Source organism: Tupaia chinensis, unplaced genomic scaffold, assembly GCF_000334495.1.
Source record: "Tupaia chinensis unplaced genomic scaffold, TupChi_1.0 Scaffold144378_1, whole genome shotgun sequence".
Taxonomy (NCBI): domain Eukaryota; kingdom Metazoa; phylum Chordata; class Mammalia; order Scandentia; family Tupaiidae; genus Tupaia; species Tupaia belangeri.
The window spans coordinates 3,798,872-3,817,708 of record NW_006204238.1 but is presented as its reverse complement, the minus strand read 5'-3'; the positions used below and the strand labels follow the sequence as shown (position 1 = coordinate 3,817,708).

The window sequence follows — 18,837 nt, the reverse complement described above, 5'->3', positions numbered from 1 at the left end:
CTTTTCTAAGGACAGAATTGTGAGTGTATGTGAGTGCACATGTGTATGTATGTGTGTGTACCTATGTGCTCTCATAGAGAAGATACTCTAAGGTAGCCACAGATTTAACTATCTAAAACCTATGGATTCCGAATGCATGCATTCCTCTGACAATTACATTATTTATTTACTTATTTATTTTTAAAAATATTTATTTATTTATTTTTCTTTTTAAAATTTGACGAGAGAGAGAAAAAGTGAGAAACCAAGCTGCCAGGTTTGGGACTCAAACCAGAGTCATCTATGTGCAAGTCCAGAACCTTAACCACTATGCCACCTGCCAGTCTCCAATTACATTATTTATAATTTCTTCTTATATTCAGGAGTCTACTGAATTCCCACAAGATATCTATATTGATATTTAAGGTTATTCAGAAGGTTAACTTTCTCCCTTTCCTTAACACATTATAAAAGCCCAGAAGAGAATATAAAGGTAAGTTTTGAAAGAAGGACTTTGTGGCTCCTGTTTGGCTCAGACCGTTTCATTTAGCTTTCCTGTGATCAGTTTTTGTTTTGTTTCGTTTTAATAAGCAAAGTGGACATAGTCCTCTTTGATCTAAGAAACCTCCTCTAGAATTCTTTGATTAAAATAGTCACACTCAACAGATATAAGAGTGCACATAAAGAATAGGCTGGGTTATAGAACATTATTGCACATTAGAGTGAAGAAAGTTGGTGACAATTCAATGTATACTTAAAAATAACCAGAAGAGTAGACGTTGAATGTGCACCACACAAAGTAATGATAAATGTTGGAGATGGTGGTTGTTTTTCTCTTGACTTGCTCCATCCACATTATATACCTGTTTGGAAAAACTACACGGTCTCCCAAAATACATACAACTATTACATGTACATTAGAGATTACAATGAAATGATTATACTAAAAATGACATTATTGAACAAGCACATTGAGAAGTTGGGAAGCTATGAATTACTGTAAGCTCTCTTAACTACAGTGAACTGGCTCACCAGGTTAGCTGCTGCTCTCCTGCCCCCTGGGCCAGTTGATGGGCTCACGCTCACTGTCAAGGCTTACGGGCTACTCGCTTGCATAGCTTCATACTATTCGCTCTCAGTAATTGAGCAATATGTGTACCAAGAGTCAGTTGTGTTTGTTTGAATCAATAAATCTATTCTAGTTAGACTTGTTATTGTAGTTGTATAAGTTGATTAAATACTATTAAATAAACTGATAAAATAAATGATGGAAAAGGGAATTACTTTTATAAAAACAAAGTTGATCAATTAAATAGAAGTGATGATCTGAAATAATTTTGTTTTGTTAGTTTTGAATGAGAATACTGAAAAGCATAAGAAAAAAACATAAAAATTAAAAGTATTCTCTTTTTTTGTTAGAAATTGTCTTCAAGTTTTCATTTCTCTTTAAAACAATGGTATCTTAATTCTCACCCACTAATCAATGGGGTCTCAAGTCTGGGCACACACTTGGACTAGCTATAAGAGTTTTAAAATAAGTGCTAAGCCCTGGGCCCTCCCCAGTTCTATGACACCAGAATCTGAAGGATGGGGTTTATGTGGATTTTTAAATAGAAATACACCACCTGGAATTAAAAACCACTGTTTCAGAAAAACTGATACAGGATAAGATAGATGATGAATTATGAGATTGTTGGGCCAGTCAGTGGCCTTGTGGTTGAGGCACTTGGATCACATGGCTGACTGCAGTTTGTCTCAGACCTGGTGGCTTGAAAAACATGCTGCATATGTGTGTATGTGCATGCCCCAAATCCTGAAATGAAAAATGGAGAAGGGACTGCAGCGTGACCATCCCCCTTGGGTGGCCCTTTCTCTTTCTCTTCCTTTCTCTCTGGTGAGCACATGCACCCTCTAGCAAATTAAAATACACGCGAATAAATAAAAAATAAAACAATATTTAGATTTATTAAGATCTTTAGTGACTCAATAAAATGTGGGGAAAAAGGCATAGGAAGCAACCATGGATACCAGCAACAGTGTGGGAGGAGGGTGGGAGATGGCAGAGGGTGAGAGATAGGGAATCAAGGAGGGAAAAAAAAGCAAAATATACAGGAAACAAGAAATGGAAAATTATTTGTTGACAATAATACATATGTTGATGTGCTTGATTGAGCCAATATACAGTGTACTCTGGATGGAAAATCTCATTTTCTATGTGTAATGATGTACAGTGAATGAATGTATATAAATAAATTTAAAATAAAGAAAAATAATTAAAACAAAGGGAAAATGAGATTGTTTCACCTGAAGTGTTTTCTTATCAAGAAAAACTTTAAGAAATAAAAGATCTTAGTCCTATGTCAGAAAAAAATTAATGTCTTAGATTGAAATAAAATGCTTACTTATGTGTGTACAACTGTTTTATGACCTTCCACCTTGACCAAAAAATTCAACTGTCTATCAATTCTAAGATGAGAGAGCTTGCACTCCCTCTAAATACCAAGTTTTTACATTGGAAAAGAAAATTGAATTTGCTCTTTAAAATTTGAAGACATTCACTTGACCAGTAAATAACTAATTTATTGCCTGATCTTGTTATTTGCACACGTGAAATATAACCATCCTTTCAGTCAAATCTTCTTTCTCTCCCCAAAACACACTTGAGAAGTAATGCTGCTATAATCTATTTCCACTTGTGGATGCACCACCTTATCAGACCCTAGAATCCTGAGCTGGTACTTACCTTTTTTACAGGTAAGGGAGTTTGGAACAGGTGGTGTCCAAGAATCCCCGCTGCATGTGTACCTCGATGGCCCAGAAACAATGAAGCCACTGGGGCAGGTTAGCTCAATGGAGTCACCAATTCTGTATACTCTCTGGAATGGTGAGAGTGTCAGGCCTTCCTGTACGACCGGCTTAAGGCACCCTGCCCCTGCAAGGAGAGCAGCATTCGGTGTGGTTAATGAAGGGGAATACTCAATAGATGTGGGAAGATTTTATGCAACCCTAGAGGTGATTTTAATGATATTTTACTGCATCCACTCAGTTGTGGAGCCTCCTTTTTTTTTTTTTTTTTTGGAGAGGTTTTCGATACAGGGTGCGTGCGCTCGCCAGACAGAGAAAGAGAGACATAGAGACAGAAAGCGAGAAATCACCCCCCACAGGGGATGGTCACGCCGCAATCCCTTCTCCTCCATTCTCCTCTCGGGATCTTGGGCATGCACGCACACAAGCCCGGTGTGAGTTTTAAGCCACCGGGTCCGGGACGCGAACCATGGTCGATTACGTGGGAGTCCAGCGACATAACCATTACGCTAACTGTTGGTTCCCAGAGCCTCCTTTTAATCAGAATATCTAGGTGTTAAGGATCTCAGGCTTCCACTCAGAGTTTCTTCCTCTCGAAAACTCTCTTTAGTTCCACGATCTGAAGTTCTCTTGCTAAGGAGCTGGCTCCATCCAACTTTCATTGCATCACTGGGGCCTTTTCATGTTGAGAAACAGTTTTTGTTCTCTTTGCCCTGGTGGGTTTTCCCAAAAGTAAGTTACCTCATTGTGAGTGGTGCAGAGGCAATAATGGACATCGGGCTCAACCCTGCCTCATAGTGCCCCATAATGTGTCTTTGGGGTTTCCATAGGAGCCTTATTTGATCTGTTTTTTTTCTTTACTGTAGCACAAATGCTCATGGCGTCTACCTTGCTGTTCACTCTTTCTCAGTAAAGAATGTGAATCTGGATGGAAAATCTCATTTTCTATGTGTAATGATGTACAGTGAATGAATGTATATAAATAAATTTAAAATAAAGAAAAATAATTAAAACAAAGGGAAAATGAGATTGTTTCACCTGAAGTGTTTTCTTATCAAGAAAAACTTTAAGAAATAAAAGATCTTAGTCCTATGTCAGAAAAAAATTAATGTCTTAGATTGAAATAAAATGCTTACTTATGTGTGTACAACTGTTTTATGACCTTCCACCTTGACCAAAAAATTCAACTGTCTATCAATTCTAAGATGAGAGAGCTTGCACTCCCTCTAAATACCAAGTTTTTACATTGGAAAAGAAAATTGAATTTGCTCTTTAAAATTTGAAGACATTCACTTGACCAGTAAATAACTAATTTATTGCCTGATCTTGTTATTTGCACACGTGAAATATAACCATCCTTTCAGTCAAATCTTCTTTCTCTCCCCAAAACACACTTGAGAAGTAATGCTGCTATAATCTATTTCCACTTGTGGATGCACCACCTTATCAGACCCTAGAATCCTGAGCTGGTACTTACCTTTTTTACAGGTAAGGGAGTTTGGAACAGGTGGTGTCCAAGAATCCCCGCTGCATGTGTACCTCGATGGCCCAGAAACAATGAAGCCACTGGGGCAGGTTAGCTCAATGGAGTCACCAATTCTGTATACTCTCTGGAATGGTGAGAGTGTCAGGCCTTCCTGTACGACCGGCTTAAGGCACCCTGCCCCTGCAAGGAGAGCAGCATTCGGTGTGGTTAATGAAGGGGAATACTCAATAGATGTGGGAAGATTTTATGCAACCCTAGAGGTGATTTTAATGATATTTTACTGCATCCACTCAGTTGTGGAGCCTCCTTTTTTTTTTTTTTTTTTTGGAGAGGTTTTCGATACAGGGTGCGTGCGCTCGCCAGACAGAGAAAGAGAGACATAGAGACAGAAAGCGAGAAATCACCCCCCACAGGGGATGGTCACGCCGCAATCCCTTCTCCTCCATTCTCCTCTCGGGATCTTGGGCATGCACGCACACAAGCCCGGTGTGAGTTTTAAGCCACCGGGTCCGGGACGCGAACCATGGTCGATTACGTGGGAGTCCAGCGACATAACCATTACGCTAACTGTTGGTTCCCAGAGCCTCCTTTTAATCAGAATATCTAGGTGTTAAGGATCTCAGGCTTCCACTCAGAGTTTCTTCCTCTCGAAAACTCTCTTTAGTTCCACGATCTGAAGTTCTCTTGCTAAGGAGCTGGCTCCATCCAACTTTCATTGCATCACTGGGGCCTTTTCATGTTGAGAAACAGTTTTTGTTCTCTTTGCCCTGGTAGGTTTTCCCAAAAGTAAGTTACCTCATTGTGAGTGGTGCAGAGGCAATAATGGACATCGGGCTCAACCCTGCCTCATAGTGCCCCATAATGTGTCTTTGGGGTTTCCATAGGAGCCTTATTTGATCTGTTTTTTTTCTTTACTGTAGCACAAATGCTCATGGCGTCTACCTTGCTGTTCACTCTTTCTCAGTAAAGAATGTGAATGTACTCCAAGGAACAGTCCCTTGGAGAAACCTGCACCCCACATAAAACTCCAGTTTTGATATAGACAAGAGTATAAATATCATCTGGGAATGCATCAATTTGTATCACTTGTACATAAAGCAAGACGGATGTCTGTGGTTAGATACAGTTTGCAAATGTCCTTAATTTCTTTTTAGACACATGCTTTGCAGTTCAGTCAGTATGAGGCTGCCGTGCAGGGGCAGGAGAACTGAAGCATGGAGATACTGCATTTGAAATCTAATTTTAGCAAATGAGCACTATGTTTTGCTTCACTGAATCTTTTCCCCAAAGTAACCAAAAAGCAGTAAACTGTACTGGTCTAAGGATGTGATTTCACTCTCTATTGGCCACATTCACCCTGTAAAGTAGTCACAGAACATGTCTGCCCCATTCTCACGTTGGCATTCCACATCCCCTTGCCTCCAGGTTCTGTCTGGTAAGCATCTGAAGTACTGGTATCCAACAGCTTTGAATCCAGTAAGGCATGCAATTTCAATTTCTTCCCCAACTGAGTACAGTTTCTTTTCATTCTAGAATTAAAGCAAGTAAATTATTAGTGCTCTGAATAGTAATCTCTAAATACCGCAAGGTTACTTGTATTCCTTCTATTCCTTTACTCCTGTACCTACTCCCTCACATTTCTACATCTGATTATCTCTCCAAGTTCTTCCTTTCTTATCATTGCTGTCTTTCTTCATGGCATTTGTTCTTTCATTTTATTATTATTATTATTATTATTATTATTAGTTTGCCATAGAGCAGGTGCACTCACCAGAGAGAGAGAGAGAGAAATCACTTGGAGAGGGGATGGCCACACTGCGTTCTCTTCTCTCTATTCTCCTCTTAGAATTTTGGGTGCACATGCACATGTGCTTGGCATATTTTTCAAGCTGCTGGGTCTGGGATTTGAACTGTGCAATGGCCATGTGGGATCCAGTCACCTTAATCACTACACCAGAAACTGGCCTCTAGCATTTGTTATTTTTTACCAGGACAACTTTGAACTAATCATAATAATTCATCTTCCATACTGCTGTTCTAAATTGTTTAGATATTTTTTTCTTAAAAACTTGCTCTCCACTATAAATGGGATGGCCTAATATTAGAGCAGAAAAACAGCATACTTATGATGTAGTGGCTATAAACTGAACCAATGATACAGCCTGCATATATAACAAACCTATATGCTGTTATTATTACTAAAAATCATGAAAAATTTTACTCAATTCTCAGGAAATCCTCTGTGGAAACTTCTTGATTTTTATTTGGTGTACCATCCTTTCAGTTCTGGAGAAACTTGTATAAAGCTCTATTTTTATAGTTTACCACATATATCAGTCCTGTTTTTGACCTTGAGTGGTAACTTTATAACCAGCTCTCATTCTCACAAATCTTTACACAGGCTTTAATAACTATTTGCTGAAAGAATGTGAAACACTATCTTTCCTAGGGAGATATTGATGTAACACTATCTTCCTGTACTGAGAGCAGACTAGCAGGAATTGATGAGAGAGTTATTCTGAGAATTAAAGTTGAGAATTTTGAGGAGGATAAAGCTCAATCACCAACTTTTGTTATTGCTTGTGCAATGAGTAAAGTTGTTTCCTAGAATATGCTACCTAAAATATCTTCCTACTGGTTATGACTGGTGTGGCTATATTTCCAGGGAAGTTGACTGATGAATAGTAGTAATGGTTACAATGTTTTATACAAAGGCTACACACTTCTTTCTTTTGTTCCTCATGAAATAAGTTATTATCTTAAACTTTTGTTTCCATTTTTTTATACAATGTTATCTGCTCTAAGCTATGCTGCAACTTTCAAACTTAAACTAACACATCTGCTAGACTGATGGAACATGGAAGCCTACTTGACTAGGACATGTGTCTTAATCATTAAACGGATATTTTCATGTGCAATAATATGATCGCTGTGGTGTGGAATTAGGTACATTTGCTTTTGCTTGATTCCATGCAAAGGACATTTTGCTACTAGAAATTCCAGACAATACTCATTAGAAAAAGCAAAATTGTATAACATTTGAGTAAAAACTATTGGTAGATAGAGATCAGACATTTAATAAAGAGCGAAATAAAACATGGTGAATTTATTCATGAAAATGGAAACATTAATCTAATTTTATATAAAAGACTGTAAAAAAGTCATAAGAATAGAAATCATTGTTTAAAAGCCTTTAATGTTTTAAAAAATTAGAATGTCAATTTTAATGGTTTTTGTAAGTAGCTGGCATAAATAGATTAAAACTTATTTAGGCATCTGTATCTGACATGCAGTTTTAAAAACTGGCACAAAATAATTGCATATATTTATGGGATACAGTGTGATTTTTCAGTATGTAAATACTATGTGTAACAATCAAATAAGGGTAATTAGTACATCCATCATCTTAGAAATTTGTCATTCCTTTGTATTAGGAATATTTAAAATATTTTCTTTTAGCAAATCTGAAATATACAATAAATTGCTGTTAACTAAACTTAGCCCACTGTGCTATATAATACTAGAACTTGTTCCTTACCTAGCTGTAATTTTGTACCCACTAACCAGCATTTTTCTATGCATTCCCCTCCCTACCACCTTTCCCAGCATCAAGTAATCACTGCTTTACACACTATTTCTTGGGTTCATTCTTTTTAGTTTCCATATATTACTGGAAACTGGTGAAATTCTTCTTTGTATGCCCATATTATTTTGCTTAATATAATATCCCTTTGTTCATGTTACCTGAAATGACAGAATGTCATCCTTTTAAATGACTGAGTAGTATTCCATTGTATATATACACATCAATTTCTTCTTTCTTGTTAATGAACACTTAGATTGTTCTCTTTCTTGGCTATTGTGAATAATGCAACAATAAACACTGGAGTGCAGATATCTCTAGCATATAGATCTCCTTTTCTTTGTATATACACCTTGGACTGGGATTGCTGGATTATCTGACAGTTCTCTTTTTAGTTTTTTGAGGGGCTTCCACACTGTCTTGTACAATGGCTATGCCAATTTACAGTTCCAGAACAATTGCAGTAAAAATTTATTTTCTCCACATCCTTATCTGCCTTGTCTTTTTAATTTTTTGGATAATAGTCATTCTAACTTGGATAAAGTGATACCACTTTGTGTTTTTGATTTGCATTTTCCTGATAATTAGTTATGTTGAGCATTTTCCCATATTCCTCTTGGTTAATTTTATGATTCTTTTTTTTTTTTTTTTTGGAGAGGTTTTCGCTACATGGCGCGTGCGCTCACCAGACAGAGAGACACAAAGAGACAGAAAGCGAGAAATCATCCCCTGGGGGGATGGTCACGCCGCAATCCCTTCTCCTCCATTCTCCTTTCGGGATCTTGGGCACGCATGCACACGCACCCAGCATGCGTTTTAAGCCACCGGGTCTGGGACGCCAACCATGGTTGACTACATGGGAGTCCAGCGACATAGCCATTATGCTAACTGCTGGTTCCCAATTTTCCCAGTTTTATGATTCTTTTAAGAACTGTTTGTTTGGATTGATTGCCCATTTCTTAAGCTAATTATTTGAGTTGCTTAAGTTCCTTGTATATTGTGATATTCTTTGTTGAAAATATAGCTTGCAGATATTTTTGCCATTCTATACACTCTCTTTTTATGCTGTTGATTGTTTTATTTGTTGTATGGGAGCTTTTTAGTCTGATATAATTTCATTTATCTATTTTTTATTTTTTTATCCAGGTTTTTGAGGTTTTATCTAAAAATCTGTGCCCAGACCAATGTCCTGATGCATTTCCCTTATATACCTTCTCCTTTCTTCTCTCAGGATTTTGGGCGTGCATGTACATGAGCCAGGGTGATCTTTCAGGCTGCTCAGTCTGGGACTAAGTTGGTCATGTGAGATCCAGCTTCCTTAACCTCCATGCCACCTGCTGGCCCTATTTGTCACTTTTTATAGGCTATCAGGAGTCCATCACAGTTACTCATCTGTGTCTTTATTATTTGAAAGTAGGAATATATGAGAGGACTTTAAAAAGTTTGCAGAAAATGGAATTAAAGTATAAATTTATTGTGGTGGAAAAAAAGTTCATGAATAGTTTTTTCATAATCCGCATAGTTTTGTGGACTTTTTGAAGACCTCTTGTACAATATGTAAACAAGTGAATGTGGCTGTGTTCCAAAAAAGTTTTATTGAAAAAAGTTGGCAAGCCAGATTTGGGCCATAGTTTGCTAAGCCATGTTGTAAAGAATTAGTTCCTACAGTGTGGCTCCTGAATTAGCAACACCTGTATTACGTGGGAACATGTTAGATAAGAACATATCTGGGTCCTGCACAAGACCTATTGAATCAAAAAGTCTAGAACTGGGACCTAGTAATGTGTGTTTCAACAAGCCCTCCATTGCATTATTGAGTTTGAGAACCTCTGTTCCCAAGTAAAGACTAATTGGAATTATGAAATATTCCTCCTCCGTAAAACCCTTAGGCATGGTGCTTTATACATTAGCAGAAGACAAGTGAATATGGAAGATACGTTAGCCCAGACTATGCTCTGTGGATATTTACTGACCTTAGAGAATCATTTATCATAAATATGATAAAAATGATACAGATGGCAAAAGATTAATATAAAAATTATATTGAGTTGAAGAAAGATAAAATGAAAAAGAAAGCATGCCCTGTGTCTTAAATATTATGTATCTCCTTAAACATTTACATAGAAAGCCAAAGACCCATCTGATGAAAAGTATTCATTTTTTAAATCATGGAAACATAATATTGCTTAATGAAATAAGATAAAATGTAAAGGTACATTAAAGTTATGATTACTGGGACCAGTAGATGGTATAATGGCCCTATTACTGGATTCCCATGTAGTTGACCATGGTTCAAGTCCACAGACCTGGTGGCTTAAACTCATGCTGGGCACATGTACGTGCGTGCCCAAGATCCCAAAAGAAGAACGGAGGAGAAGGGATTGTGGCATGGCCATCTCTCTGCGGGCGAAGGATGATTTCGCGAAGGATAATTTCTCTTTCTGTCTTTCTGTCTCTCTCTGTCTCCCCAGTGAGACATTTTATATATATATATATATATATATAATCTTTGCTAGAGGGCATGCATACTCCCCAGAGAGAGCCGGGGAGGAGGAAAAAGCACTCTCTTTCATGGGGAATGGCCATGCCACAATCCCTTCTCCTCCACCTTTTTCTCCTTCCAGGATTTTGAGCAGGCACATACACATACACCTGGCATATTTCTCAAACTGCTCGGTCTGGGACTCAATCTGTGCAATCAGCACATGAGACCAGCAATCACATATGAGACCCACATGACTTCTATCAGTCCATGGACCTCGCCCAAGTTCTGTGGGTTTTTAACCTATAATAAAACAATACAGACCAATCAACTTTTCTGATTATGGCCAAGTCTAGTTTGTCTTTCTGTTAATATGCAGATGAGGGCATTAGTTTGCTATGATTTAAAAATAAATAGCCAGATTTTAGTTGCATATTCCTACAAGTCATCCAAATCTATTTTTTTCTGAAGTCCCACTCTCTATTGACATAAATAAATATATCATCATCATACAAACTAAGTAGTACCAAGGAACACAGCAACTTGCTATCCTTTGGTATAACAATGAAGTGTGAAAGCATCTCCAGGAATTAAAGATAGAAGAGTGGCAAAGCATTTCTAAATATTATTTTGTATTTTTAAATAGGAGATTATTAAAATAGAAAATAAAAACTCTAAAAGAAAAAAATCTACATTTTTCAAACTATTTTTTTTTTAACTCCAAGCCAACAGTGAAGGTCAGGATTCTTACCCGGATAAAACCATTTTCTGGAGGATCAGGACGATAACACCCTGAATCTGTCTCTATCTCAGGAAGATCTACTTCTTTAATTTCCTCATCATCATTGATACATGGTTGTCCACTAGAAGAGAAAAAAAATGTGTGTGTGTATATATATATATATATATACATATATATACACACACACACATCTTATATATATATATACAATCCCTTCTCCTCCACCTTTTTCTCCTTCCAGGATTTTGAGCAGGCACATACACATACACCTGGCATATTTCTCAAACTGCTCGGTCTGGGACTCAATCTGTGCAATCAGCACATGAGACCAGCAATCACATATGAGACCCACATGACTTCTATCAGTCCATGGACCTCGCCCAAGTTCTGTGGGTTTTTAACCTATAATAAAACAATACAGACCAATCAACTTTTCTGATTATGGCCAAGTCTAGTTTGTCTTTCTGTTAATATGCAGATGAGGGCATTAGTTTGCTATGATTTAAAAATAAATAGCCAGATTTTAGTTGCATATTCCTACAAGTCATCCAAATCTATTTTTTTCTGAAGTCCCACTCTCTATTGACATAAATAAATATATCATCATCATACAAACTAAGTAGTACCAAGGAACACAGCAACTTGCATCCTTTGGTATAACAATGAAGTGTGAAAGCATCTCCAGGAATTAAAGATAGAAGAGTGGCAAAGCATTTCTAAATATTATTTTGTATTTTTAAATAGGAGATTATTAAAATAGAAAATAAAAACTCTAAAAGAAAAAAATCTACATTTTTCAAACTATTTTTTTTTTAACTCCAAGCCAACAGTGAAGGTCAGGATTCTTACCCGGATAAAACCATTTTCTGGAGGATCAGGACGATAACACCCTGAATCTGTCTCTATCTCAGGAAGATCTACTTCTTTAATTTCCTCATCATCATTGATACATGGTTGTCCACTAGAAGAGAAAAAAAATGTGTGTGTGTATATATATATATACATAAACACATACACATCTTATGTATATATGTATATGCATATATGGGTGTGCCTATACACACTACATACACACATATGTACTAAATAGAGAGAAAACATTACATACGAAAAAAAGGGCTAGGAGCCAATCCAATGCTTCACTAACATGCTGCACTGGCAGAGGTGACATTCTGATAGTTTCTTTAGCAAAGGTTAATGAATTTCTGAACTCTATGTTTGTGGGCGAAATGACCCATTTTTCCCCAAAAGCAGCCTTACTCATTTTCCATTATTGAAAATGTGCAGTCCTCCTCTTGCCGCTTCTGTCCCTCACAGGGTTTTCCTCCTTGTTGAGGGGCAGGGTTATTGCATTCCCGAGTCCTTGATCTCTTATAAGTAGTGTCACATGCAGTCCAGGAAGACCAGCAACCCCAGTTCCCATCTACTGCATCTGTAATAGAGGAAAACCAACCTACTGCGTGTCTGAGAGAATCTGGGCTATTGAGACAGGCCAACCTGGTTTGCTCACTTTTTAACTGTGCGATCGCCTTTGTGGCACATTATAATATTATTCTGAAGATTAAAAGAAACTACAGGAAGGGTCTGATACATTGCCTGACTTCCCTTTCCTGTTTCCAGAAGCTTGAATTACATGTAACAAGTAGGAATCATTATATACTATCAGCAAGTTTATAAATGTGCATGTATAATTTATCAAATTATACATATTTAACATACTGTAAGTTAATATACAAATTATAAATAAGATAATTATATTCATTAGGTACACAGATACACAACAAACATATATACATATGTGTGCGTAGATACAAGGAGACCTCGAAAAGTTTCTGGAAAGTGGAATAAAAGTACATGTTTATTTTGGTGTAAACATTTTTGAAATCTATGCATAGTTTTTTCATAATACACCTTTCTATAAATATTTGAAGATGCTTCATACACACACACATACATATATATAAAAAATGCACACATACATAGGCAAATATGAACATCTTTATGTTAAGGACATTCATATTCATCATGTTAAACATTAAATTGTCATTATTTATAGTTATCCTACTGTAATTTTAACTATAATTTTATCATAGTCAACCAATATCTCTTTATGTGCCTTTCCCCTCATACCTTTCCCAGCCTCTATTAATCACTACTATATATTTTAAACTGTCCTCTTTGAGTTGACCAACCTAGAATATTTTTAGGAGAGAGAAGATGCCTACCTCACAGTCAGTTACTGATACTTACTAGATTTATAATCTGGAGACCGTCTCTCACAGTTCTCGCCATAGGTGCCACTTTGGCACACACACAGGCACTCTGTCCCTGAGAGCCTGGGGCGGGCATTATTAGGGCATGGTGCGCACCGACAAGGATCAAACTTGGCTGCATATTCTTGAAAAGCTTTCCTGAGGTTGTTCCGTTTTGTCACGGCACAGGGGATGTTTCTTACCAAGTCCACAATGGGAGCAAGCTGGGACAGAGGGGAAAGACACAATCCAGTCACACTCACCTTAGCAATACGTTGCCACCATGGTCCAGTTTTCATGGAATGAAAGGCAAGTCTTGGACACACACTTCAAAGGGATTATCGTGGAATGCAGCATAGCTGCCTACTGAACCAGTGGAGAAAAGCCCTCTCCCTGGGCACAGGTATGTCTGGAACAAACTTTCTCTGCAATTCTACCGTGAGATGCTACGTACTTGGACTTACACCATATTATTTATTAAGCATCCAGTGCTTGTGTAAAAGTACTGAGCTAGATGACCAATGGTTGGACATCTTCTTAATCTTCTGATGAAATCTCTTTAAGTTTAATTGAAAGAGAAAAATTCTAGGGAGGATGATGAGAGGAGTTCCATGTTCTTTTTTTTTTTTTTTTCCAGGAACTGTACTAACTTTTGAAAGAGTCAGATGAGAAAGTAAGGAGGAAGAGATAACAGAGAAATTTCCTTGCCTGTAGGGCTGATGAATAATTACAGTACCAAAATGATGGCACTAACAATAAATCAAGTTCATTTTATTAACATTTTAAAACCTCCAAAAATGACTGCCCAGTGCAGTGTAGACTCCCAAGGGCCCAGAAGGGCTTCCAGGTCTTTCCTACGATAACCTGTAGAGTTCAATGTATTTTCACCCTGTCATAAATGATTCCATTTTCATAATGATTGATCTCATCTGTGTTCATTTAAATAAAATGAACATGGTAGCTTCATTTTTTATTTGGTTACATTTTTTGGCAAAACTACTTTTAAATGGTGTATGATTGATATGTGAGCAAAGTATTCCATAAATGAAAAAGTTACCTCACTATGTAATTACAACAGACACAAAAGTAGAAAATTAAATCAATGGTGATAGAAACAGGAAATCAGGGGGCCGGCAGGTGGCGTGGTGGTTAGGGGTGCTGGACTCCCACATAGCTGCCGGCGACTCAAATACTGGACCTAGCAGCTTGCTTGTTCTCTCTCTCTCTCTTTCTCTCTCTCCCTCTCTGATCAAATTAAAACAAATAAAGTTACATAAAATTATTAAAAAAAAAGAAACAGGAAATCAAATGGGTCTAAAATTTCCTTTATCCCACATAAATGAAAATTTAGGAGTGCTTATCAAATAAATAACTGCAAGAAAAAAGTTATTTTTATTACTATTGTTATTATTATTATTTGGTATGCATGAGGAAGGGAAGAACACTATTCAAGCCAAGTTTGAGGAGTTTTATTCTGTATATCCCCTTTCCTGGTATTTCCTGCAGGATAGGTTCTAAAAACTGCCCCACTCATTTGAGTAGCAAAAGCAAATGGATGTATAATTCAACATTTTTAAAAAGTTACCTCGTGCATACTTATGAAAGACATTTCCTTTATTATTTGAGGGGAAAAGAAAAGAAATTGTATAGTGTGCAATTCAGGATGCTAGAGAACTACTTTACTTTCTTACCTGTAATGCTTTTCAATCTTACCTTAAAGTCAATCACCACGGGATTTTCCTTCACTGATTCTAGCCACTCAGAAAACGCCTTCTGCTCTGGATCAGGGCTCCCTTTCTCCCATGCCAAAGCAGCTGCATATTCACTCCTCCCACCTTTAACCAGAGATATGGACTTCTCTGCTCCTTGCAAAATTGAACCTGCAAGGTGTTTCAAGAAAATTGCCTATTTAATTTTATTTTACAAATTCATACTTTAAAGAAAAGCCTATTGGCAAGGAAGGGAGAAGTAGATGGTACAGTTATGCAGCTCTGATAAATAAGTGAAAAAGCAAGAGAACACTCCTTATCCCTATGAGGTGTTTAATAATAAATATGATAATAACAGTGCTAACAGCTAGCATTTATAAAGCATCTAGTATATGCCAGGCACTTCACTCACGTTAGTTTATATAATTCTCATGAACCTGAGAAGCAGGCATTATTAATGTGGATATTGAAGCTGAAAATAACTTATTTCAGAATACATGGTTAGTAAGAGGGTGCACTGGACTGCAATACAACCCAGGTCTTGACTACTCTGCCCGCTACTGTTTCACGCCAGCCTCTCAGAGTCTGATTTATATTAGCATGTCTTGGGCTGCTGGAAGAACATAACCACATGGCTTTGGATAGTCAATCAATTGACTGTTATCTCAAAACTTCCAATTACAGAAACAAAAAAGAATGGTTTTAAACTTAAAGACAGACGTAAAAGTACAGTTAACTACAAGAAAAAATATTAAACCTCAGGTTAAGAGTTAGCAAGATGGGTCCAGCCTGTGGCATGGTAGTTAAGGCACTGAATCCCACATGGTTGACTGCATGCGCAGTTAGGGTCCAAGACACAGTGGCTTGAAAAACACTCTGGTCATGTGTGAGTGTGTGCCTAAAATTCTAAAAGGAGGGGGATGTGATGATGAGTGAGTTGTGGTGTAACCATTCTCAATGTGGTGGGGTGTTTCTCAATGGGGGATGCTTTCTCATCCAGAGAGTGCACATGCCCTCTGGCAAAATGAAAAACAAAGCACGATTGCTTTTTTAGGGATAATAACATTTAATGTTGAACTTTCATACAGAAGTAGGAAAGAAATTAACATGTGCCAATACGTCAAATACAGATGGATGGTGGTTCTGTTTTGTTATTTTGTATTTGGATTGATAGGTGTATTTTTTAACTGAATTAGCACTATAAGGGTTATTCATGATAGTCATGGAATCTTGATAACAAAAGTGAGAGTGGATTCTATTTACAATTACATTAGCTAGTTTGGACAGAGCTAACTCTTAGAAGTGAATGAGTGGCTTAAAATGATTCTATAAAGGAAATATAGATTGAAGTTGATACCAATAATGCAAATATAATAAAAAGAACTAGTAGAAGATAAAACAGATATTTCTAGTTATACCATCTTCTCCTTGAAGATTGAGAGAAATATAAAATATGATGTCTACATTTAAAGACCTTAGACTCTTAGTGAGGAGACAGATTTGATATCTAAATATACTAGTAAAACCATGGAAAATTTAAAAAAAAGAATAAAAGAAAGGAAGAAGGAAGGAAACAGAGGAAGAAAAACATAAAAAGAAAAGAAAAGGAAACAGAAAGATCAATAAAGCAAACTTTTTTTTTTGGCTTAGGTGTTACTGAGTGGAAAAAAATAATTTTGTGATCTTTGTTAATTAAGGAAGATAACATTTTGAAAAGAGGACAGGCATAGACCTTGAACCAAAGGTAAGAGTTATTAGGGTGAAAATCACCTCATAAGCCATGGGACTGTCATGGCAAAGATCTGGAATCAGGAAGATCAGTGGCGTTCTGGAGAAAATTCATCTAAGTATTAGTTCAAGCTGAAGTTAAAGGTTCAGGGAAGGGAAGAACAGCAGAAGTGAGAGGATCTGGATGTAAATAAACCCAAGGAAATTTGGACTTCGTTCTCTTAAGTTTAGAAGCAACTGCACTCTCCAGAAACAATGAAAAGTTTTGAGGCGGGGAGCTGAACTGATTCTGGATGAGAAGTCCTGCGCCAACTGGGTCCCAAGAGGGGATTGAAAATCAAATTTGGAGACTACAAAAGAGTCTCTGATCTCGCAGCGTCCTCTCATTCCTACATATTGAAAACTGTGGGAGGATATTTGACATTTTCTCATTCCAGTGCCTCTATACCAACTCAGTTACCTTAACTAGTTCGAATTCCAGTCCGGTATTGTTTTCTATTTTAAGTAAACTCCTCTACCTAAGTACAATATTCACACAGAAAAGCACACAAATCCTAAGTGTACAGATCAAGTCATATTTAAAAGGTGAACATGTTATACCATGTTATTATTGCTCACTTTAAGAAACAGAGTAGTATCAGCACCGAGGCTTCCCTTCTGCCTCCATTCGGTCATTATCAGTTACCAATGCAATCATCAGTTGTATTAATATCATTGTAGATTAGTGCTCGTCTATTTTGGAACTTTGTGCACAAAATGAATACATGTTATGTTTTTATCTGTTTTATTTTTTTCACTCAGCCTTATGTTTTTGAGGTTCACTATGCTGTGTGTAGCAGTAATTCATATCACCATTTACCAATTTTGTACTTGGTTGATGTTTGAATTGTATCCATTTTTTTTGAATTTTGCATCTAGTTAATGAATAGTGTTGCTTTGAATGTTTTTGTACATTACTTCTGCTGTTTATTGGTGCATATTTTTGTTGGGCGCATACTTAGTCCTAGTATGTGTGTGTGTGTGTGTGTGTGTATTTTTTTCAGTATTATTAGATATCACCAAACAGCTTTCAGAATGGTTTCACTAGTTTTTTAAAGCATATTTGTTTCATGAAAAAGAGAAAGACAGCAAACTCAACAGTGTCTCTTTTAGCCCTCTTCCCCTCTCCCCAGCCTCACTGGCGAGCCAGGATCATGGGTGTGTGTCCAAAATGTACAGATAGACCTGGAACTGAACCTGTCATCTTCCACGTGCACCCAGAATCACGTGAGCACTGTATTAGCCCTTGGCCACTATCTTACTAATTTATAGTCCAGCTAGAAATGTATGGCAGCTTCAGCGTTTCCACACACTGTTAATGAGTAACAATTTAAAAATGTTCACTATTTGTATGAGGTAGTATCTTATGGTTTAATTTTTATTTCCCCAATTCCTAATGATATTATCTTTCATATGTTCATAAGAACATATGAATATAATCTTTTGTGGAATACTTATTCAATACTTTTTTAAACAAATTATGTTGCCATATCTCCACATTATATATCTCTATTATATATCACTTGGAAAGCTACAAAGTCATGCTAACTGATATAGAGTAATATAGGTCACGCTTTGTTCTTATCACTTCTTATGGATTATTTATTTTTTATGATAAGCAAGTGAAATAAATACAATTATTGTTTTCATTTTACATGTGAGGAACCAAAAAGAAAGAAAGATTAACTAACCTCTTGATGCCAGCCAATTAACAGTGGAGCCAAAATTGGATCCCTCTCTTAGAAAAGATGTCGATAGCAGAAGAGGATTCCTCATGGCTCCTGCAAACTAGTCATTTCAGGGGACAGGAGAAATAAAGATTTTCTACTGAAAATTCAGCCTGCAGCAAACAAAGCTAGCGTGATTGAACTTCAAGAATTCGAAAGAAACACACCATCCATCAGATGACAAGAAATCACTGCAGGACCACAAGAAATATGGGAAAGCAAGAAAATACCTCTCCTCCAAGGGAAAAGAATAACTCCTCTTCATCCACAAGCAGTTCAATGCAAATCATGGAAATGTCTGATAA

The 18,837-nt window shown here is 37.0% G+C and overlaps 1 protein-coding gene across 1 annotated transcript in view; it reads right to left on the bottom strand.

The window, feature by feature from the left end:
* The window catches only part of C6 (complement C6), a 78,095-nt gene that overhangs the window by 13,108 nt on the left and 46,150 nt on the right, over positions 1-18,837 (bottom strand). The window contains exons 10-15 of the mRNA XM_006166969.3: positions 15,043-15,209; positions 13,328-13,553; positions 12,338-12,509; positions 11,927-12,038; positions 5,667-5,799; positions 4,262-4,450 (exon numbers count right to left, since the gene is read on the bottom strand). Of these exons, the coding sequence (XP_006167031.1) occupies positions 4,262-4,450; positions 5,667-5,799; positions 11,927-12,038; positions 12,338-12,509; positions 13,328-13,553; positions 15,043-15,209 (999 nt within the window). The remainder of the gene's footprint in view (positions 1-4,261; positions 4,451-5,666; positions 5,800-11,926; positions 12,039-12,337; positions 12,510-13,327; positions 13,554-15,042; positions 15,210-18,837) is intronic.